The sequence below is a fragment of the Schistocerca nitens genome, chromosome 8 (genome assembly GCF_023898315.1).
Source record: "Schistocerca nitens isolate TAMUIC-IGC-003100 chromosome 8, iqSchNite1.1, whole genome shotgun sequence".
NCBI classification, from domain to species: Eukaryota; Metazoa; Arthropoda; class Insecta; order Orthoptera; family Acrididae; genus Schistocerca; species Schistocerca nitens.
The window spans coordinates 337,045,521-337,070,923 of NC_064621.1; the positions used below are offsets into that span (position 1 = coordinate 337,045,521).

Here is a 25,403-nt window from a genome sequence, read left to right on the forward strand (position 1 = left end):
CCAGCTGACCTTTTGTGTCTAATGACACCAACTTTGAGGGCCTGAGCAAAAAATAGGCTCTCGTCTTATCACGGTCTCTCCCTTGCCCTAAAACGTCTATAGAAGGAGCAATGACATGTGGCTGAGCCGCGAGAGGTCACCGATCATAGATGCACCGATGGGGTCTTGTGCCTGTCGGTCAAGATGTCAACAACGAGCTCTTAGGTGAGAGTCATCCTGCCTCAAGAAAATGCGGACGCCTGTGGCGCCATCTCCGTAATCGACGTTGCTCTCTTCTCAGCCGTTAGCCAGCCCTCAACTTGATAGTCAGAACTAATGTCACTTCTGTTCCTGCAAGAAATTTGTGCCGTGTGGGTGAATGTGTCAGTGTGAATTCAAATGAGTAACATGCGCCTCAACGAATGTACTCATTTGTTCTGTTTATGAATTATGTTAAAAGAAGGTTATGATTTTATAAATGTGCCATTTGTTAAAACGTCATATATTTGCCATGCCACATCTGTTTGTGTTAGAATAAGATTTCATACTTATACCATGTTACAAATACACAACAGTGGTTGCTCAATACGCAATGATTCTTGTCATTTTGCTTGTGTTTTACATATGAATATCTCCGGATGTAATTAACATTTTATAATGCAACAAACGGCACTGATTACCTATTAGTTTATATGTTCAGATGTGCTAACAGAACTAACGGGGTTCCATTTAAGAAAACGTAGGTTTGTGTTAAAAACATACTTCCGTGCATTTTTTTATGGTTTGTATTAACCAATTACACTAGCCCCTCTGCTCACGTTCGGTCTGTGGAATCGATTCGTCAGTATTTGATGTGGTTTACGAAATATATCCAGCGGTAATGTTAGGTGACTCACCCTGTATATATAAAAGTACAAGTGTGTACACAATCCAGACACTGGACTGGGCCAGACCTTGTTGAATTGTGTAAAGATGACACTTACACCGTGCACAATATAAACGTCCTGAGACAGACACAAAAAAACCTTTATTTATAAAATGTCAAAGGGGGGTTCACATATAATTTAATGAGAGCAACTACTATCAATGTCACAAAATGTTACACGAATATTGTTCATGTATGTTTTTAGTAATTTAAGTCGAGTAGGGATGGATAACCTGGAGTGGATGGACCTTAAGTTATAATTGCGGGTCTTGCCATTCAAATAACAAGCACAGAGGTGCTTAAACGTGTGTATTTGCCTTTTGCAACGTGTGTCCTTGTAATATAACTGTAGTTTTCTTTTGGGTACTCTGACCAATAACTGTCTCAGGAATCGGCAGAGATTAGAGTAACATTAGAATAAATAATGACCACGTCTTTAACAGTAAATCCAGTCATTGAAGGCAGGTACCCTAGGAATGAGTGGGATTGTGCATCAGAGAGGAGGCAGTGGTAATCAATCGCCCGTAACTACTCACGTGAACGAATTAAAAATACCAGTTATGGAGATATTAATTTTGTACCACAGGTGGTAACACCATAGGAGTCATCACCTGTACTACAAAATTGATTTGAAGAGAGGAGCTATGTAAGACGGCAAGTACTATGCCCCTTACATGAAGTCATTAAAGATCACCTAACTCACGTTGAGCGAACAGTAGGGCTGAACAAAATGACTGACAAGGCACAATGCATCTTGTAGAGGGTATAGTATGGACGTATAGGAATAATTAATGTCGGGTGATGGTTTTAAAGTAATTCACACGACATGAAAACTTTGTGGAAATGGGTCGATTTACTGGACGCTAGTTTACCCCATGAACCTTGGACCTTGCCGTTGGTGGGGAGGCTTGCGTGCCTCAGCGATACAGATAGCCGTACCGTAGGTGCAACCACAACGGAGGGGTATCTGTTGAGAGGACAGACAAACGTGTGGTTCCTGAAGAGGGGCAGCAGCCTTTTCAGTAGTTGCAGGGGCAACAGTCTGGATGATTGACTGATCTGGCCTTGTAACATTAACCAATACGGCCTTGCTGTTGTGGTACTGCGAAAGGCTGAAAGCAAGGGGAAACTACAGCCGTAATTTTTCCCGAGGGCATGCAGCTTTACTGTATGATTCAATGATGATGGCGTCCTCTTGGGTAAAATATTCCGGAGGTAAAATAGTCCCCCATTCGGATCTCCGGGCGGGGACTACTCAAGAGGATGTCGTTATCAGGAGAAAGAAAACTGGCGTTCTACGGATCGGAGCGTGGAATGTCTAGATCCCCTAATCGGGCAAGTAGGTTAGAAAATTTAAAAAGGGAAATGGATAGGTTAAAGATAGATATAGTGGGAATTAGTGAAGTTCGGTGGCAGGAAGAACAAGACTTCTGGTCAGGTGACTACAGGGTTATAAACACAAAATCAAATAGGGGTAATGCAGGAGTAGGATTAATAATGAATAGGATAATAGGAATGCAGGTAAGCTACTACAAACAGCATAGAGAACGCATTATTGTCGCCAAGATAGATACGAAGCCCACACCTACTACAGTAGTACAAGTTTATATGCCAACTAGCTCTGCAGATGACGGAGAAATTGAAGAAATGTATGATGAAATAAAAGAAATTATTCAGATAGTGAAGGGAGACGAAAATTTAATAGTCATGGGTGACTGGAATTCGAGTGTAGGAAAAGGGAGAGAAGGAAACGTAGTAGGTGGATATGGATTGGGGCTAAGAAATGAAAGAGGAAACCGCCTGGTAGAATTTTGCACAGAGCACAACATAATCATAGCTAACACTTGGTTTAAGAATCATGAAAGAAGGTTGTATACATGGAAGAATCCTGGAGATACTAAAAGGTATCAGATAGATTATATAATGGTAAGACAGAGATTTAGGAACCAGGTTTTAAATTGTAAGACATTTCCAGGGGCAGATGTGGACTCTGACCACAATCTATTGGTTATGACCTGTAGAATAAAACTGAAGAAACTGCAAAAAGGTGGGAATTTAAGGAGATGGGGCCTAGATAAACTGAAAGAACCAGAGGTTGTACAGAGTTTCAGGGAGAGCATTAGGGAACAATTGACAAGAATGGGGGAAAGAAATACAGTAGAAGAAGAATGGGTAGCTTTGAGAGATGCAGTAGTGAATGCAGCAGAGGATCAAGTAGGTAAAAAGACGAGGGCTAGTAGAAATCCTTGGGTAACAGAAGAAATATTGAATTTAATTGATGAAAGGAGAAAACAGAAAAATGCAGTAAATGAAGCAGGCAAAAAGGAATACAAACGTCTCAAAAATGAGATCGACAGGAAGTGCAAAATGGCTAAGCAGGGATGGCTAGAGGACAAATGTAAGGATGTAGAGGCTTATCTCACTAGGGGTAAGATAGATACTGCCTACAGGAAAATTAAAGACACCTTTGGAGATAAGAGAACCACTTGCATGAACATCACGAGCTCAGATGGAAACCCAGTTCTAAGCAAAGAAGGGAAAGCGGAAAGGTGGAAGGAGTATATAGAGGGTCTATTCAAGGGCGATGTACTTGAGGACAATATTATGGAAATGGAAGAGGATGTAGATGAAGATGAAATGGGAGATACGATACTGCGTGAAGAGTTTGACAGTCACTGAAAGACCTGAGTCGAAACAAGGCCCCCGGAGTAGACAACATTCCATTGGAACTACTGACGGCCTTGGGAGAGCCAGTCCTGACAAAACTCCACTATCTGGTGAGTAAGATGTATGAAACAGGCGAAATACCCTCAGACTTCAAGAAGAATATAATATTTCTAACCCCAAAGAAAGCAGGTGTTGACAGATGTGAAAATTACCGAACAATCAGTTTAATAAGCCACAGCTGCAAAATACTAACTCGAATTCTTTACAGGCGAATGGAAAAACTAGTAGAAGCCGACCTCGGGGAAGATCAGTTTGGATTCCATAGAAACACTGGAACACGTGAGGTAATACTGACCTTACGACTTATCTTAGAAGAAAGATTAAGGAAAGGCAAACCTACGTTTCTAGTATTTGTAGACTTAGAGTAAGATTAGGACAATTTTGACTGGAATACTCTCTTTCAAATTCTAAAGGTGGCAGGGGTAAAATACAGGGAGCGAAAGGCTATTTACAATTTGTACAGAAACCAGATGGCAGTTATAAGAGTCAAGGGGTATGAAAGGGAAGCAGTTGTTGGGAAGGGAGTAAGACAGGGTTGTAGCCTCTCCCCGATCTTATTCAATCTGTATATTGAGCAAGCAGTAAAGGAAACAAAAGAAAAATTCGGAGTAGGTATTAAAATCCATGGAGAAGAAATAAAAACTTTGAGGTTCGCCGATGACATTGTAATTCTGTCAGAGACAGCAAAGGACTTGGAAGAGCAGTTGAATGGAATGGACAGTGTCTTGAAAGGAGGATATAAGATTAACATCAACAAAAGCAAAACGAGGATAATGGAATGTAGTCGAATTAAGTCGGGTGATGCTGAGGGAATTAGATTAGGAAATGAGACACTTAAAGTAGTAAAGGAGTTTTGCTATTTGGGGAGCAAAATAACTGATGATGGTCGAAATAGATAAGATATAAAATGTAGACTGGCAATGGCAATGAAAGCGTTTCTGAAGAAGAGAAATTTGTTAACATCGAGTATAGATTTAAGTGTCAGGAAGTCATTTCTGAAAGTATTTGTGTGGAGTGTATCCATGTATGGAAGTGAAACATGGACAATAAATAGTTTGGACAAGAAGAGAATAGAAGCTTTCGAAATGTGGTGCTACAGAAGAATGCTGAAGATTAGATGGGTAGATCACGTAACTAATGAGGAGGTATTGAATAGAATAGGGGAGAAGAGGAGTTTGTGGCACAACTTGACAAGAAGAAGAGACTGGTTGGTAGGGCATGTTCTGAGGCATAAAGGGATCACAAATTTAGCATTGGAGGGCAGCGTGGAGGGTAAAAATCGTAGAGGGAGACCAAGAGATGAATACACTAAGCAGATTCAGAAGGATGTAGGATGCAGTAGGTACTGGGAGATGAAGGAGCTTGCACAAGATAGAGTAGCATAGAGAGCTGCATCAAACCAGTCTGAGGACTGAAGACCACAACAATAACAACAATTTACCCCAGGGAAGTATTTAGAGTTGACCGTGGCCGGCTGGGGAACGGCGAAGGGAAGCGACAATAGTCAGCTTAGGGCGGCTCAAGCTCTGAGAAAGCGGTAACGTGCCGCGGCCTCCAGCCGCCTTAAGATGAGTGCCAGCATGGCTGGTTGACCCCGACCCCCTGCTGGTGTACTGGGAAACAGACGGAGAACTTGTACGCCTGTTGATAAATGTCCGTCATACCGTTTTCTGTGAAACATGCGAGAAAGCTGAGCAAAGCTAAGGTGGAGTGGTCAACAGAGGTCAAAATATGCATGTTCATGGCTATAGCAACTCCACACTGAATTCATGGTCCGCAGAGTCTGAAGCAAATCAGGTGAAGAGCGACAGAATTAAATACACTGGCCTCCAATGGGAACGTAGGTCCAAGGAACTTGAAGTACTCTCCTGGGAGTCAGAATTCTGGAAAACTTGGTGTTGTGCAGATGCTAACCTTGATGGGTGGCCTGGGAAGAGCTAAATAACTGAAGTTGAGAGGAAGGGAAAGTTTGTGGGAATTTGTTCACTTCCCAGAGCAGGCATTGGTCGGCACTGGGAAGTGACGCATAATTAACGCGACTTGCGCTGCAATTGGCGTAAGGGATTTTGCTGGAGGGGAAACCGAGGCGAAAGCGGACTCTGAGAAGTCTCCGTAGAGGTCTTCCGTTCCCAGCTTGCCTAGAGTGCGGACGTGGCGTTCTTGACTCAGCTTGCCTGAGAAAGAGTGAGCATCTCTGCAGTTTAGGACTTAGCAAAGGGAACGATTGAGCTTGGAGATATGAAGTTTTGGTTCAGCTGTGCACTGAGCAAGATAGCTAGGAGAGAATAGACGAGCGCAGCCTTGCAGCACCACGAGGTCGGCCGACGTGCACACAACGACGCCGCTCCGCCACGCTGAATTCGGTGATATTGCGCCCGCTCCGGCCACTGATTAATTTGTTGGATCACATGGGCAAAGTTTCCATGAGGGTTTCATGGGCCGTGTATTGTAGAATTCTTCTCGCACTTCGCATTACGCCTGGGTCAGTCGATAGGAATTACTTTTGATTTATCGCGCTTTACTCCACGCAAACTCAATTTATTACCACTGCCTGTTAGGAGAGTCATGTAATGTGATGACTGAAGGTTGTGTGTTAAAATAAATCTGTGCTAATCGACTGCAACTATTTTCAATCAAGTAGTTGAAATCCCAAGTCACTTACTTAATTAATTTTATGTTCAACATTTGCATCTGGTATTCAATAGCTGAATATAACATCAATGTGCACCCCTTTTTAATTAAAAGGGATCAATTCTGAATCAATTAATGTCAACACTGCCACTGCAGTTCAATCAGGAGTCACAGGACCTTATTACTTTCTTTGTGTTATCCGACATTGCGGCAGTTTTGCACTCTCTGTTGATCTGTTAGTCAATTACCTGGGGTGAACACACACCAAAACCAGATAAGTGACGGGGGGGGGGGGGGGGGGTGTTACAACATTTCGGAAACCGTTAGGGAACACAATGTTCTGAGATCCATAGTGTCATGAGGGTGCCGAAAATACCAAGTTTCAGGCCTTACTTCTCACCATGGACAAAGCACTGGCCGACTGCCTTCACTTAACGAGCGAGAGCAGGGGCGTTTGCGTTGAGTTGTCATTGCTAACAGAGAAGCAACACTGCGTGAAACAACCGCAAAAACAAATGCGCGACGTTCAACTAACTTATCAGTTAGGACAGTGCAGCGAAATCTGGCGTTAACGTGCTGTGCCAGCAGTGGTGTTCACCCAAGGACGTCATGTAGGCACCTTTTCAAGGAGTTAGGTATTTTAACTGCACCATCAGAGCACATGTATTCGCTAATGAAAAACGTTACAAATAATCCATCTCAATACGCGAAGAACAGTGATGTTCATATGTGCAACACTAGAGGGAAAAACGAACGTTCTTATCCGTTATTGAAGTTGTCAGTTGCTCAAAAGGACGTATATTATTCAGCAATAAAAATCTTTGATCGTTTGCCCAACAACATAAAGTGTCTGGCAGGTAGCAGATCAAGTTTTAAATCTAGCTTAATACCATTTCTTTTGGACAACTCCTTCTACTCCATGGACGAGTTTCTGTTTCAGAAATGGTTAAAAAAAAGTACCTCTAAATGTAGTTGCATGTGTAGAACTAAAAATTTCAGTAATATTAATATTAGCACCATTCATGTGTGTATATATATCAATCTGACTTGTTCCACATCATATCGATAAAATAATGGGGAAAATGATGTTCGGAACATGACATAACTAAAACTAAAGCTAGTGTCTTGGCTAACAGCACAACCTCCGCTGCAGTGTCTCTCCTGGGCTCGTGATCATATCGGTTGGCCCCTAGACTGGAAAACCGTGACCTGGTCAGATGAGTCCCAATTTCAGTCAGTAAGAGCTGACGGTAGGATGCGAATATGGTACAGACCGCACGAGGCCATACATCCCACTTATCAACAAGACACTTTTCAAACTGGTGGTGACTCCATAATGGTGTGGGCTGTGTTTGCATGGAATGGACGGGGTCCCCTTGTCCAACTGAACCGATCATGGAAATGGTTACGTTCGGCTACTTGCAGGCCACCTACAGCCTATCACTCACTTCATCCTTACAAACGACGATCGAATTTTATCGATGACGATGCCCTATGCCAGCGAGCCACAATTGTTCGCGATTGGTTTGAGCAACATTCTGCACAATTTGAGCGAATGGTTTGACCACCCAGATCACCCGACGTGGATCCGATCGAATATTTATGGGACACGATCGCGAGGTCAGTTCGTGCACAAAATCCTGCACGGGCAACATCTTCCCAGTTATGGAATTCCAACGACTTGTTGAGTCCATGTTACGTCAAGTTCCTGCACTACGCAGGACAAAAGAATATCCGACGTGACTTTGGTCATCTCAGTGGCACGTGTGCGACCCATCTTAGAATAATGCTCAAGTGTGTGGAGCCGAAATCAAACAACTCTAACGGGGGATATTAAAAGTACATAAAGAAGGGCAGCAGGAATGGTCACAGGTTTTTTTGGGCCTCGGCGTCATGGAAGTGCTGAAAAACTGAACTGGCAGACGCTTGAACTGCCTCGCGGAAGGTCCACTCACATAGTTAAGTGAGGAATCCCACGTATATATCGTGGAGGTACTGCGAAAAAGACATTAGACTAATTACTGACTATTAAACTATTTTAACAGACATACTTACACCACTCCACATGTAAGTAGAACGGGAGCAAGCGTAATGTATTGTATAAGGGAACTTCCATCACCCATGCACTTTACACTGGTTTGCAGAGTATAAATGTAGTTGTGGGTAGATGTAGGCTACAATGCTTATGAAAAGTTCAGTCGTAGTCCTCATCAAACGAACTTTATGGTTCTTCTGGATAATAGCAGATCCATGGTCCTCTTATGTTCTTGCGAACTTGGCGACATATTTTGTAACCGCCTGCTCTAACCAAGGACATGTCTATGAATTTTATAAAAGGTCTTGTCATGAGCAAGAACGGAGAAGTGCCCTTCTTGTTACATAGAGGATGCTTCTGAATCACCTACCGAACGGTGAGAGCATTATCAATGCCAGACACGCCCTTTATAAAACCAGTTTCCTCCCCTTTAATACTTGTATGAACTAGTGGTCTAAGATATTTTATACGTGTACCCACATTCACTTTACGTTGCATATATCGAGTTTATCGCACTATAATTCACACATTTTGTGTCAATTCCATTTTTAAAACGAAATCGCCATCACTTTAGGGGTTATTCATTCCAAAGGGGTCTTGCTTTATTTATACCACATAGCGATAATGTAGAAAACTAAGATTAAAGACCTATAAGGAGTGTTACAGACACTCTAGATTTCAGCAATCTGATATATATTCGTCTGTCCACTGGAAGTATGAATTAAAAAAACGCCTCCAGTCATAAATTTTCGCGTTTTATTTAATAGACGATGCATTTCGGACCCTGTGGGTCCATCCTCAGGTGTGCGTTGTCTTAATACATGATTTATTTTTGCTCTTGACTGAGGTGAAATGCATGCTCCTGTCATGGGAAGGTTTGATATTAAGTTACGAATTTCGTAAGTCAAATGCGGAAAATATTTGCGAAATAGAGGAAAAAATGAACATTGTAAACTTAGCACATAATCCAAGAAAAGCGTTTTTAACCTTTTGACATCATCATGCAATGGTTTCTCCATCCTGTTGATGCATATCACTTCACTCAAGAGGCACATTTGCATGCACATTTTTGTAAACACTTCACTGATGGTGTTGTATATGGTGTGACCTTTGATGAGCAGTGAGACGGCGTGAATTAGACAGTAGCATTAAGAGAGAAAAACAAGAAGACAGTGACAGTGAGTGGACACAATAGACTAGAACGTGAGAGACTATGGCTGTGAAACAAGAGACAGTGACAGTCAGAGAGAGACAAAGAAATAATGACAATGACTTGGTCTGAGTGACTGAGTGTGAATCGATATGTGGGAGTGGATGCGTATGAGTGACTTACTGCGAGCGAACTGCAGTGCGCAACCTGTTAAAAAAAGTGCGAATATGTTCTAACGTCAAAAGTTTTGGAACCTTTTTCAGGTGCTGAGGAACATAGAATGAGACAGCTTGTACATCACTTTTCAGTCAGAATCTTTTAAAACAGGAGCGTAGTAGCCTTTTTTGTACTTCGATAGGAGTATTTTTCCGCTGATAAAATAATACGCGACCTGTGACAGTTGTTCTGTATGTTAATCACAATATGTATCCTGCTTCAGTACATCATTTAAAATGTTAAAGAAACTTGCATAATTTGCTGACGGGCACAAAAGAGAGGGAAGAGTTAATAGAAGCAGAGACTTACTGTCTGCTGGAAAGTCCTCGGGAGCGTCGACGATGTTGATGACACCTTTGATGTTTGCAAGGAAGTAAGAGTCGTTCTGCTGCACGAAGTCGAAACGAAGGCTGTTGACGTCGGATGCTGTGGCCTGATACCACCATGTCTCTTCCACTCTCAGAGCGGTAGGTTCCTCTGCCGCAGGAGTTGTCGCCGGCGATTCTGTCGTTGCTTCGGGAGTCCAAGACACATTGATAAAGGCATCTGGACCACAACTGCCCTCCAGGTTGTCTTCTGTAAGGCGAGGAACTACTACCTGCAAAGTTCCGTCCTTATCCAGGACAAAGGAAGAAATCAGTAACGTGGAGGAATGCCTGCAGATAATGATTGACGCAAACTGCAAATGAAAGAAGAGGTGTCAAAATAATGACACTCAGTTCGCACTGAATATCTTAATTCTTCTTTAATTTATTTAGTTTTTGGAGTTCGTCCAAACAATAATTTACGCACTATAGCAGACTCGTTGTGGTACGCATCGGAATTTCACCAGATAATTGTTGCGTTATTAAACAACCGTTTATTGCTTTTCTTTATTGACACTATGTGTCAAGACTCAAAGTGCCAATACGATAGATATAGGGAGCATGGCAAACGAGGAGAGGAGGAAGACGAGTGGCGACTTGTTAGTAGCCATAGAAAAGTTTCTATTCCGTCCCTGTTAAAGACCTGCGTAATGCCGACTTTTAAATGATTTTTTTGGAAGAAAAACAGCTGATTACATTATAGTTTTTCCTTTCCCTGAGAGCTAGGGGAGGGATTCCCCCCGCCCCACCCCCCCTCCGCCTTGCACCCCGTCATGTGCGCCCTTGACCAAGCGTCTCAAAAATCAGCAAATCATAAAGAGGAAGACCTAGCAACTGGCGTTCCGGTGGCGACTGTAAATGTAAATACGAGAAGATAGCACTGGATCACAGCGATGTCATGCTAAAATTCTACATATCTGTGAGAAAAAAATAAGCGATTTCCCAATACCATATATGGCCAGTGGCTTCGGCAAAGATTTACATGTCCATTCGTCACGCGTAAACTCTGGGTGGTTCTAAAAATAGCGTTCTTAGGAAGATCAGTGATGGTAGTTGTTTGTGTTCACGTTAATGCTTTGTAACTGCATTAAGTATCGTCTGATGGGTAATGTTGGTATTTTACTAAGTACCAAGAGATCCGTTATCTGAATTTTTCATGGGATCTGGGGCAGAAGTAAGCTATTGTGTAAACTTTGACTTCTGCTCAATAAGATTTAAAATCGTTTCTTGCCCTAACTAACCTGAGTACGATAATGTTGGAAGCTGAAGAAATGAACAACAATTTGCGCCACGGCCGGGACTGGAGCCGGGGGAGGGCATTCGACTTGGATATTTCGTGCAGCAATGTTGACCATAGTGCTGCGGCGGTGTAATCTTCAGCATTTCTGTTTATTGGTTCAAATGGCTCTGAGCACTATGGGACTTAACTTCTGAGGTCACCAGGCCCCTAAAACTTAGAACTACTTAAACCTAACTAACCAAGGACATCACACACATCCTGAGGCAGGATTCGAACCTGCGACCGTAGCGGACGCGCTGTTCCAGACTGTAGCACCTACAACCGCTCGGCCACCCCGACCGGCATTTCTGCTTATTAAGCAGGATTAATGGTCACGAAGTAGATGAAGTTAAGGAATTCTCCTATCTAGGCAGTAAAATAACCAATGACGGACGGAACAAGGAGCACTTCAAAAGCAGCTTCAACACGATACCACAGTTCATCAAGAGTATTGACGGGCGTATTGTGACGAGCCAGTTTCTCGGCCACCATTGACCAGACGCTTTCAATTGGTGAGAGGTCTGGAGAATATGGTGGCCAGGGCAGCAGTCGAACATTTTCTGTATCCAGAAAGGCCCGCACAGGACCTGCAACATACGGTCGTGCATTATCCTGCTCAAATGTAGGGTTTCGCTGGGATCGAATGAAGGATAGAGCGACGGGTCGTAACACGTCGAAAATGTAGCGTCCACTGTTCAAAGTGCCGTCAATGCGAACAAGAGGTGACCGAGACGTGTAACCAATGGCACCCCATACCATTACGCCGGGTGATACGCCAGTATGTCGATGACGAATACACGCTTCCAATGTGCGTTCACCGGGATGTCGCCCAACACGGATGCGACCATCATAATGCTGTAATCAGAACCTGGATTCATACGAAAAAATGACGTTTTCCCATTCGTGTACCCAGGTTCGTCGTTGAGTACACCATCGCAGGCGCTCCTGTCTGTGATGCAGCGTCAAGGGTAACCGCAGCCATGGTCTCCGAGCTGACAGTCCATGCTGCTGCGAACGTTGTCGAACTGTTCGTGAAGATGGTTGTCTTGCAAACGTCCCTATTTGTTGACTCAAGCCGGCCGGAGTGGCCGAGCGGTTCTAGGCACTACAGTCTGGAACCGCACGACCGCTGCGGTCGCAGGTTCGAATCCTGCCTCGGGCATGGATGTGTGTGACGTCCTTCGGTTAGTTAGGTTTAAGTAGTTCTAAGTTCTAGGGGACTAACGACCCCAGAACCCATAGTGCTCAGAGCCATTTCAACCATTTGTTGACTCAGGGATCGAGACGTGGCTGCACGATCCGTTACAGCCATGCGGATAACACGCCTGTCATCTCGACTGATAGTGATACGAGGCCGTTGGGATCCAGCACGGCGTTCCGTATTACCCCCCTGAACCCACCGATTCCATATTCTGCTAACAGTCATTGGATCTCGACCAACGCAAGCAGCAATGTCGCGATACGATAAAACGCAATAGCCATAAGCTACAATCCGACCTTTATCAAAGTCGGAAACGCGATGGTAGGTATTTCTCCTCCTTACACGAGGCATCACAACAACGTTTCACCAGGCAACGCTTGTCAACTGCTGTTTGTGTACGAGAAATCGGTGGGAAGCTTTCCTCATGTCAGCACGTTGTAGGTGTCGAAACAGGCGGCAACCTTGTGTGAATGCTGTGAAAAGCTAATCATTTGCATATCACAGCATCTTCTTCCTGTCGGTTAAATTTCGCGTGTGTAGTACGTCATCTTCGTGGTGTAGCAATTTTAATGGCCAGTAGTGTATCTTTCATGTTCTGATATCCGTTCACTAGTTCACTCTCGCACCGATTTCGTAAACTCAAGCAGCATACAGCTTGCGTCTTTCGTTGAGCGAAGAAGATCTTTCACTCTGTTGCTGCTTCGAAAAATCGGAACCAGGGACCTTGCCGTTGGTGGGGAGGCTTGGGTGCCTCAACGATACAGATAGCCGTACCGTAAGTGCAACCACAACGGAGGGGTATCTGTTGAGAGGACTGACAAACGTGTGGTTCCCGAAGAGGGGCAGCAGCCTTTTCAGTAGTTGCAGGGGCAACAGTCTGGATGATTGACTGATCTGGCCTTGTAACATTAACCAATACGGCCTTGCTGTTGTGGTACTGCGAAAGGCTGAAAGCAAGGGGAAACTACAGCCGTAATTTTTCCCGAGGGCATGCAGCTTTACTGTAAGGTTAAATGATGATGGCGTCCTCTTGGGTAAAATATTCCGGAGGTAAAATAGTCCCCATTCGGATCTCCGGGCGGGGACTACTCAAGAGGACGTCGTTACCAGGAGAAAGAAAACTGGCATTCTACGGATCGGAGCGTGGAATGTCAGATCCCTTAATCGGGCAGGTAGTTTAGAAAATTTAAAAAGGGAAATGGATAGATTAAAGTTAGATATAGTGGGAGTTAGTGAAGTTCGGTGGCAGGAAGAACAAGACTTCTGGTCAGGTGAATACAGGGTTATAGATACAATATCAAATAGGGGTAATGCAGGAGTAGGTTTAATTATGAATAAAAAAATAGGAGTGCGGGTAAGCTACTACAAACAGCATAGTGAACGTATTATAGTGGCCAAGATAGACACGAAGCCCATGCCCACTACAGTAGTACAAGTTTATATGCCAACTAGCTCTGCAGGTGACGAAGAAATTGAAGAAATGTATGATGAGATAAAAGAAATTATTCAGGTAGTGACGGGAGACGAAAATTTAATAGTCATGGGTGACTGGAATTCGACAGCAGGTAAAGGGAGAGAAGGAAACATAGTAGGTGAATACGGATTGGGACTAAGAAATGAAAGAGGAAACCGTCTGTTACAATTTTGCACAGAGCATAACTTAATCATAGCTAACACTTGGTTCAAGAATCATAAAAGGAGGTTGTATACATGGAAGAATCCTGCAGATACTAAAAGGTATCAGATAGATTATATAATGGTAAGACAGAGATTTAGGAACCAGGTTTTAAATTGTAGGACATTTCCAGGGGCAGATGTGGACTCTGACCACAAACTATTGGTTATGAACTGTAGATTAAAACTGAAGGAATTGCAAAAAGGTGGGAATTTAAGGAGATGGGACCTAGATAAACTGACTAAACCAGAGGTTGTACACAGTTTCAGAGAGAGCATAAGGGAACAATTGACAGGAATCGGGGAAAGAAATACAGTAGAAGACGAATTGGTAGCTCTGAAGGATGAAGTAGTGAAGGGAGCAGAGGATTAAGTAGGTAAAAAGACGAGGGCTAGTAGAAATCCTTGGGTAACAGAAGAAATATTGAATTTAATGGATGAAAGGAGAAAATAGAAAAATGCAGTAAATGAAGCAGGCAAAAAGGAATACAAACGTCTCAAAAATGAGATCGACAGGAAGTGCAAAATGGCTAAGCAGGGATGACTAGAGGACAAATGTAAGGATGTGGAGGCATATCTCACTAGGGGTAAGATAGAACCAGCCTACAAGAAAATGAAAGAGACCTTTGGAGAAAAGAGAGCCACTTGTATGAATATCAAGAGCTCAGATGGAATCCCAGTTCTAAGCAAAGAGGGGAAAGCAGAAAGGTGGAAGGAGTATATAGAGGGTCTATGCAAGGGCAATGTACTTGAGGACAATATTATGGAAGTGGAAGAGGATGTAGATGAAGATGAAATGGGAGATACGATACTGCGTGAAGAGTTTGACAGTCACGGAAAGACCTGAGTCGATACAAGGCCCCCGGAGTAGACAACATTCCATTGGAACTACTGACGGCCTTGGGAGAGCCAGTCCTGACAAAACTCTACCATCTCGTGAGCAAGATGTATGAAACAGGCGAAATACCCTCAGACTTCAAGAAGAATATAATAATTCCAGTCCCAGAGAAAGCAGGTGTTGACAGATGTGAAAATTACCGAACAATCAGTTTAATAAGCCACAGCTGCAAAATACTAACACTAATTCTTTATAGGCGAATGGAAAAACTAGTAGAAGCCGACCTCGGGGAAGATCAGTTTGGATTCCGTAGAAACACTGGAACACGTGAGGCAATACTGACCTTACGACTTATCTTAGAAGAAAGATTAAGGAAAGGCAAACCTACGTTTCTAGCAGTTGTAGACTTAGAGAAAGCTTTTGACAATGTTGACTGGAATACTTTCTTTCAAATTCTAAAGGTGGCAGGGGTAAAATACAGGCAGCGAAAGGCTATTTACAATTTGTACAGAAACCAGATGGCAGTTATAAGAGTCAAGGGGTATGAAAGGGAAGCAGTTGTTGGGAAGGGAGTAAGACAGGGTTGTAGTCTCTCCCCGATGTTATTCAATCTGTATATCTAACAAGCAGTAAAGGAAACAAAAGAAAAATTCGGAGTAGGTATTAAAATCCAGGGAGAAGAAATAAAATCTTTGAGGTTCGCCGATGACATTGTAATTCTGTCAGAGACAGCAAAGGACTTGGAAGAGCAGTTGAATGGAATGGACAGTGTCTTGAAAGGAGGATATAAGGTGAACATCAACATAAGCAAAACAAGGATAATGGAATGTAGTCGAATTAAGTCGGGTGATGCTGAGGGAATTAGACTAGGAAATGAGACACTTCAAGTAGAAAGGACTTTTGCTATTTGGGGAGCAAAATAACTGATGATGGTCGAAGTAGAGAGGATATAAAATGTAGACTGGCAATGTCAAGGAAAGCGTTTCTGAAGAGTAGAAATTTGTTAACATCGAGTATAGATTTAAGTGTCAGGAAGTCATTTCTGAAAGTAATTGTATGGAGTGTAGCCATGTATGGAAGTGAAACATAGACAATAAATAGTTTGGACAAGAAGAGAATAGAAGCTTTCGAAATGTGGTGCTACAGAAGGATGTTGAAGATTAGGTGGGTAGATCACGTAACTAATGAGGAGGTATTGAATAGGATTGGGGAGAAGAGAAATTTGTGGCACAACTTGACTAGAAGAAGGGATCGGTTGGTAGGACATGTCCTGAGGCATCAAGGGATCACAAATTTAGCATTGGAGGGCAGCGTGGAGGGTAAAAATCGTAGAGGGAGACCAAGAGATGAATACACTAAGCAGATTCAGAAGGATGTGGGATGCAGTAGGTACTGGGAGATGAAGGAGCTTGCACAGGATAGATTAGCATCGAGAGCTGCATCAAACCAGTCTCAGGACTGAAGACCACAACAACAACAACCTGCTCGACGGAAAACTCTTCCCACACCATCAGTGGCCTCTTGATCATTAGGTCGTGGGGCAATGATTTGTGCTTCTTTCTGTACTTTCCTATTGGTTTCATCCTTTTCCGCAGTAATTTTATCCATCGTCTTCATCCCATAACTACTGGCTCCAAAAACGGACCTGAGGGTTTGAAGTTCAGCCTTCGGATATTCGTCATCGCTTATGCTGTGGGATCTCATGGTTAAAGTGTGCAGGACGAGTTTCTGCGTAGTGTGGTGGTGGGAGGAGACATGTTGGTACCTGTCCGTACTGGTGGGCTTTCTGTATACTCTACGGCCAAGTTTACCATCAGGCTTGAGGTAAAGTTCCACTTCGAGGAAAGGCGACACTCTATTCTTTTCTATCTCCATAGTGAATGTGATACGGCTGTGCTACTGATTGAGGTGTTAGTAGAAGTTCTGTAGATGTCCTTTTCCACGTGGTCAGATAACGATTGTGTCATCGACATATTGGAGCCAGCATTCTGGGCCTGCCAAGGTCCCTCGCAAACCATTGGAAAAAGCTGGAGTGTATAGGATCCCATGCAGCTGTGGAGATGTTTATGTGGGTACCACTAAAAGAATTGTTTCAAAACGTTTGGAAGAGCACAAGGGCAATTGTAGAAGAGGAGAAACGGAACGATCAGCTGTTCCGGAGCACGCTTTCCAGCCAGGGAACCATCATATTCGTTTCAAGGAGACGCAAGTTCTAGCTGCCACAAACGGATATTACGAAAGGCTCTACAGGGAGGCAATCGAAATCGCTAAACACCCTAATAATTTCAGTCGAAAGGAGGAGGCGTGAAATTAAACGGTATGTGGATGCCGGTGTTAAAGAACATGTGTACCACCCGTCCACCACTGGGTGATGGCAACGGCGATCGACGGCAGCGGACAGCGGCAAATTGCACTGACATTTTCAAAACACGTGACGTCACGCCGCGGCGCGGGAGGGCGCGGACACAGAATTTAGCGGCAGTCAGTAGCAAGCCAGCGGGTGTGTTGGACCTTCCATCGAGCTACAGACCCCCTTGAAGATGTCTCCCGCAGACGGGAACGAAACGTTGGGAATTGGGACAAAATTCATCAACCGACCACGGCATAACAGCCCGACTAATCATAATGGACACGTCAAAGAATACCGTAAAATGAAATCGTGCAGAGCTTCTGTGTGGTGAAACCAATGTGTCTTATTGCCTGCAGCTCGCCAGAAACATCACAAGTAATATGTGTAGCGTTGTGATCACCGTTGATTGACTGGACGGGGTGGCGCAGTGGTTAGCACACTGGACTCGCATTCGGCAGGACGACGATTCAAACACGCGTCAGGCCATCCTGATTTCGGTTTTCCGTGGTTTCCCTAAATCGCGTCAGGCAAATTCCGGGATGGTTCCTTTGAAAGGGTAGGGCCGACTTTCTTCCCCATCCTTCCCTCATCCGATGGGACCGATGACCTCACTGTTTGGTCCTGTCCCTCAAATTAACCACCCAACCAGCCTCATTGATTGCCTCATCTCACTTGTTTAGAGGCATAGAAAACACAACTCCTGGTGTAATGCTGTTTAGGATGCTAATCTGATAGTAGGGAGCAGTGTTTGTGGAAGAAGGAGGAGCGACGGACCACCTGCTAGGAAACGTGAATGAATTGCACGAGTGGTAGGGAGGGGGAGGGGGAGGGGGGGGTCGTCAATCCCTAAATGCATCTTACATAATAATACATATATAACCGAATTCATTTTAACATAATTGATTACGGACGTTCATTGATTAACACAATTCAGTCTATTCCTTAATAAGCGATGTTTGGCAGTGGTTAAAACGAACTTGGTGGAAGGCTTGCTGATTGTGGAGGTTGAGATGCTGATGGCGATGGTAATGATCGTAGTGTTGATGGTTTAGTGGTTGTTATGATGATTAACTACAGTAAATAGAAAATCAGAAATTCGAGCTAGGAAACGTTTTCAAGACGCTACTCCAGGTGGTTGTAAATAGAATGTGCGCAACGGAAATACTGAAAGCGAAAATGAAGATTTGGCCCTGTTTGACTACCCCCTGAAGCAGATCTTAGGATCTCTAAATGGTAATTATATCCTCTTTCTTGCACTTTAACATATAAATTACAACATAAACATAAATGAATGATTAAGGTAACTAGCAACTACCAAATGATAAATGCTGTTTCCGCTTATACATTTATTGTACATTAAAACTCCTTTATATTACAAATGTTTGTATATCAATGTCCAATGCACATAAAGAGATACAAATGAATTTTCTAACTAATACGACTGATCAATTTCCCAAATCTGCCCCTTTTTATGGCTACGCGATCTAATATGAATAACGCGAGACGACTGACATCTACGTACCAAACACTAGAAGACATTACTTTCAAAGATGATCTACAATGGTGTGCAACCTCAGTGGAAATAACACTTATCTGATCACAGCTGTTTAGCCTTGTAGCCCTCATAAGCCGAAGCAATTAGCAATATCACCGTATGTCGAAGTGATGGTTCTCGTACACGTCTGCGATGATGGAAGAACTCCAGCCATAAAATAAAGTCTTTCAGACACTAGGACGGCAGAAGGCGGTCCTCTGACTAGTATATAATACCGTCTTCTCCTCTCTCACTGTTCTAAAGACGAGAAACGCGAACTCCCATACACAAGGACGAAGTTCAGATAACGTCTCAACGTGAGTACGGGCAGAAGAAGTGCTCTCAATCACTGAACGCTGCGTACTCAACGACGACTCCCAACCCGGAGGCGAAGTCCAGAATCGTGTAAGTTCCCAACACTACAGTGCCCAGCCGTTCTAACTATAAAATCTCCTGAGAGCAAATACAGCAAGTCCGTCTGTACCAACAAAAGCTGATACTGAGCGACTGTCAAACCTGGGCTCTCAAAACGGAAGACCTCTTCTCTTCACTGGTGGCTTCCCAGCAAAACTCGGCTCCCCTCCCTCATAACTCAGAAGTCGAATCATATTCTCGAAACCATGGAATATTCTCACTCTCTACAGATTCTTCGGAACGCCGACCAACCATATTTTATACTGTTGTCGTCCAGCGCGGATAGTTTGCGAGGAAATATCTATAGTCATACAATGGTACGCTTCTCAGAGTAAAAATCCTCGGAAACAACCCAGCCTGCGATTTCCGAGGTAACGCTTCCTCGTTCCTCCCTGCTGCGTCCAAGATTTTCACAATTTCCGAAGTATATCCGGTTATCCTTCCGGTCCCACTACAATACCGGCGAGCCGCCGCTGTATTGTGCTCCTGCGCTCAGTTGCCCAGACCGTCCGTCTTGGCACTTCCTGTGTGAAGCAGGACCAACACACCCGTGCGGGCTTTTCCACCCAGGGCTTGAGTTACGCCTGGCGTTTCATTTCCACTGGCGTTCCAACCTCTAGTAGTATAGGCAATCATTCATTACGCCGTTTTGATAATAAAGACGTTCCGTCATCTTTCATACAATAAGCGTTAACAGTTGTTTACAAGGTGTACGTGACAAAGTCAGTCTTCTTTGAATATTCATATATACGATGTACAACCTACCAAATGATTCCTAATTCCGGTTGTAAATCACGGCAAAGTACCGGGAGATCAAAAAGTCAGTATAAATTTGAAAACTTAATAAACCACGGAATAATGTAGATAGAGAGGTAAAAATTGACACACATGCTTGCAATCACATGGGGTTTTATTAGAACAAAAACAAACAAAGTTCACAAAATATCCGACAGATGGCGCTGGACAGCAAAACGTAAGCCGATATGTTACAGAATCGCATCATCCCCAGACTGGCTGATAAACACCTGCTCGAACGTACGATGGTTATGCAGGATAGCGCTCCACCCCATATTGCTGGACGCGTGAAAGATCTCTTGCGCGCGTCGTTTGATGATGATCGTGTGTTCAGCCGCCACTTTCGTCATGCTTGGCCTCCCAGATCCCCAGACCTCAGCCCGTGCGATTATTGGCTTTGGGGTTACCTGAAGTCGCAAGTGTATCGTGATCGACCGACATCTCTAGGGATGCTGAAAGACAACATCCGACGCCAATGCTTCACCATAACTCCGGACATGCTTTACATTGCTGTTCACAACATTATTCCTCGTCTACAGCTATTGTTGAGGAATGATGGTGGACATATTGGGCATTTCCTGTAATGAACATAATCTCTGCTTTGTCTTGCTTTGTTATGCTAATTATTGCTATTCTGATCAGATGAAGCACCATCTGTCGGACATTTTTTGAACTTTTGTATTTTTTCGGTTCTAATAAAACCCCATGTCATTGCAAGCATGTGTGTCAATTTGTACCTCTCTATCTATATTATTCCGTGATTTATTCAGTTTTCAAATTTATACTGACTTTTTGATCACCCGGTATGTAGATGAGTGCTTGTAAGGTGCGAAATTATAGCCACCTCACACGTTTAGTATACAAGCGCTCTACAAAAAAAGTTTGTGATGAGCTCTTTCTAACGTTCCGAGCATTCCAGGGAACATACAGACTTACCTGATTGTCGGCGGTCGTGTACTGCAGCTGGATGGAGATAGCGGTTGACAGTCGCAGGCAAATGGTGCTAGCGTTGAAGTGGTGGATGTTGAAGTCGTTGCCGGGCACCTCTCCAGCTTCCTCGTTTCTTACTTGCAGCTGAGGAGTCCATGGGAGCCAAGACGCGTCCACTAAGAAATAAAAAGCATCAAAAAAACTTCCGTAATGTTCCTCGGGTATCATTCATCCTAGAGCTAGAAGCAACACAATACAGCGTAATACATGGAGTACAGAGACGTAATTTAGCTACAGATTTAACTGTGACAAACTGCCTCTTTTTCCCTCACAGAAAAAGTGCTTATCAGGTAGGAATAGGTTTGTGGGAGAACGGTGGCTCATTTTTCAACATGAGCTACAATGGAGCCACAGATTTGTGATGGGGCGAGAAAGTGGCCCTCCAAGAAGTAACGTGATATTTGCTCGTGGCTTCCGAAAATGGTCCATGTTATTCCGTTTTTGACCCCATAGAACACACGCATCCAATTTAAGGTCCGTTTATTTTATTTCTCGTTCGATCTGCCAGATACATTTTACAAAGAACAGGTAAGATTAATATAAATCAAAATAAACGTTTGAAACTTACAATGTGGAAACAAATTATATCAGTTATTACATTACAATTGTGTCAGGGAAACTACATTATTACATTAAATGGAACAAAAGTCACATGCCAGAATGAGATTTTCACTCTGCAGCGGAGTGTGCGCTGATATGAAACTTCCTGGCAGATTAAAACTGTGTGCCCGACCGAGACTCGAACTCGGGACCTTTGCCTTTCGCGGGCAAGTGCTCTACCATCTTTTTTTTTTTGTTGATTGATCTCATTTTGTTCATTTTTGTTCATTGTATCTGCTCGGGGCGGACGTCGCAAGACACCCGTTTCAGTTCGTCGTTGATCCATTAACTCAGTTTTTTTTTTTTTTTTTTTTTTTTTTTTTTTTTTTTTTTTTTTTTTTTTACAGAGGGCAGCTAACCCTCTGACCGAACACGCTGAGTTACCGTGCCGGCATCTGAGCTACCGAAGCACGACTCACGCCAGATCCCACAGCTTTACTTCTGCCAGTATCTCGTCTCCTACCTTCCAAACTTTACAGAAACTCGCAGGAGAGCTTCTGTAAAGTTTGGAAGGTAGGAGACGAGATACTGGCAGAAGTAAAGCTGTGGGACCGGGCGTGAGTCGTGCTTCGGTAGCTCAGATGGTAGAGCACTTGCCCGCGAAAGGCAAAGGTCCCGAGCTCGAGTCTCGGACTGGCACACAGTTTTAATCTGACAGGAAGTTTCAAAAATCACATAAATTGAAGACAATTAATTACACATTAACATTAAGATTATGGAGACATTTCCTGGCATTGTCCGTTGACTTGTGGAGCGACATCAGAGAGCCGTCTCTGAAACCATGAATGTTACAAACCAGAAGATGGTCCATTGTTTGTACCTCGCCACAGTCACAACAAGAATCGTCTGTATAGCCCCATTTGATTGTTTGCTGTCTGCATCGTCCAGCTCCCGTGCGAAACCTGTTTAGAGCCGACCAGTGTTCCCCGTTTAGATTGAAGCCTTCAACCCTTTTGGTTGGGTCGTGGATTAGGTGATGGTTTTCAACGACGCCTCTTCTCAGACCCTGCCATGCATTCTTCCATTCAATATAGAGACCCTCTGTGCCCAATGTTCTGCTCCAGACGGTAGGTTTCCTGGACTTGAGTGTCGTGGGTCCTCCCATGTCGGCATGTATGAGTAGCCTTGGGTTTGCTTCAATTTTTTCCTACTATGTCCTGGATTGCTTTCTCTGTACGTATGGAAGCAGGAGCGATGTTTGCCAGCACCGGAAGCCACTCAACGGGTGCAATTAAAATTAAATTAAGGTCCGTGAACAACGGAAAATAAACTCGATGGATAGTTTTTAGTGCACTTCCGTTTTCATTGCGAAGGAAAATTCACTTGTGTCTAGAAAGTTTCTCAGACAATTGAAAATACATGGTGATTTTGGTAAATGTGGACAAACTACAGGAAATGATTCCTGAGAGAATAAGAAATAAAACAGTCATCTAGACATATGGCGAGAAGTGCGTTCCAATGGGAGATACATTCACTTGAAGGTGGACATGAAAGATTTTTGACATTGTAGGTTTCAGTGATGGAAAGCTACGACAAGAACAAACCAGGCAAGTGGGAATGTTCTGTTTGTACTTGTGTTTTAAGTTAATACTCGAAACAGCAGTAATGTCCATAACAACGGCACGCTCAGCACTGGTGCCAGGCGGCAACCGCTTCACTGCTGTTGCCGACTCTGTTGTGGACGTGTATCATGTAGTGCAGCGCTGAGAGACGACGGCCCAGTAAGCCAGCAAGGAATAAGCCGACAGCCGCGCGGGATTAGCCGAGCGGTCTAGCGCTGCAGTCATGGACTGTGCGGCTGGTCCCGGCGGAGGTTCGAGTCCTGCCTCGGGCATGGGTGTATGTGCTTGCCCTTAGGATAATTTATGTTAAGTAGTGTGTAAGCTTAGGGACAGATGACCTTAGCAGTTAAGTCCCATAAGATTTCACACACATTTGAACAATAAGCCGACATGGTCCTTACACACGAACAGGCAAATGGCAATGGGCGACTGTATCGGGATAAGTATCCCGACGACAGAAACCGCCGCACAAACTACTTGCGACAGCGATCCGTAGTTAGTGTGAGACAGACTAATTCACGGGAAGGGACAACCATGATAGGCCTGCCCGGCTGGTACGTTCTCGGGTCTTAGAGGAACAGGGGTGTGCATTGTAGAATATGACGCCAATATCAGCACACGCAGAGGGAGACCAAGAGATGAATACACTAAGCAGATTCAGAAGGACGTAGGTTGCAGTAGGTACTGGGAGATGAAGCAGTTTGCACAGTATAGAGTAGCATGGAGAGCTGCATCAAACCAGTCTCAGGACTGAAGACCACAACAACAACCATCAGCACACGATAGATGGCCCACCAGCATGGGGTAAGCCGCACAACCATGTGGAACATTATCCACCCTAACTTCCACTATCCGTATCACTTTCAACATATACACAACTTGTTACCTACACACTTGACTCCGCGGCGACAATTTTGTCGCTGATTTGCCTAACAGCCCATTAAGGTGCTACGAATTCCGTCACCAACGCTGTTCACAGATGATATACAAGGAGTGTTATCGTCAATCTCCACAACACTGTGGGCCACGAAGCATCCTCATAGTATGGTGTAAGGACAGCGAACCGTCAGTACCGGTTCAGCTCAACGTATTCGCGGTGATGATTGGCGACGGCCTCGTGGGTCCAGTCATCCACAACCCCTCACAGGCGAGGTACACTGTAGTGACACAAGTCACGGGATACCTCCTAAGATCGTGTCAGACATCCTTTTGCCCGGCGTAATGCAGCAGCTCGATGGGGTACCGACTCAAGTCGTGGGTAGCCTCTGCAGAAATATTAAGCCATACTGCCTCTATAGACGTCCATAATTGTGAAAGTGTTGACGGTGGAGGATTTTGTGCGCGAACTGACCTCTCGATTATGTTCCATAAATGTTCGATGGTATATCGTGCAAGTTGGGTGAACAAATCATTCGCTCGAATTCTCCTGAATGTTTTTCAAACCAATCGCGAATAATTGTGCTCCGATGACATAGCACGTTGTCGCCCATAAAAGTTCGATACTTTAATGGCTACAAGTGGTCTCCAAGTCGCCATACATAACCATTCCCAGTCACTGGCCGGTTCAGTTGGATCGAGGACCCAGTCTATTCCACCTGAACATACTCCACACCATTATGGAGACACCACAGTGCGTTGTTGCTTACTGGGACCCATGGTTTCGTGGGGTCTGCGCCACACTTGAACCATCAGCTCTTACCAACTGGAATTGTGACACATCAGACCAGGCCACGGTTTTATGGTTGTCTAGGGTCCAACCAGTATGGACAGGGACCGGCACTCCTGGCGATGTCGTGATGTCAGCAGAGACACTCGCGTCGGTATGCCGCCACAGCCCATTAAGGCCAAATTTCGCTGCACTTTGGTTCAAATCGCTCTGAGCACTGTGGGACTTAACTTCTGAGTTCATCAGTCCCCTAGAACTTAGAACTACTTAAAATTAACTAACCTAAGGACATCACACACATCCATGCTCGAGGCAGGATTCGAACCTGCGACCGTAGCGGTCGCGCGGTTCCGGACTGTAGCGCTTAGAACCGCTCGGACACCCCGGCCGGCTTCGCTGCACTTTCCTAACTGATACGTTCGTCATACGACCCACATTGATTTCTGATGTTATTTCACTCAGTGTACCTTGT

The 25,403-nt window shown here is 44.1% G+C and overlaps 1 protein-coding gene across 1 annotated transcript in view; it reads right to left on the bottom strand.

Moving 5' to 3' along the window:
• Positions 1 to 25,403, bottom strand: part of LOC126198835 (uncharacterized) — a 52,234-nt gene that overhangs the window by 13,521 nt on the left and 13,310 nt on the right. Inside the window, exons 2-3 of the mRNA XM_049935413.1 lie at positions 21,050 to 21,219; positions 9,973 to 10,276 (exon numbers count right to left, since the gene is read on the bottom strand). Coding sequence (XP_049791370.1) covers positions 9,973 to 10,276; positions 21,050 to 21,219 — 474 coding nt within the window. The remainder of the gene's footprint in view (positions 1 to 9,972; positions 10,277 to 21,049; positions 21,220 to 25,403) is intronic.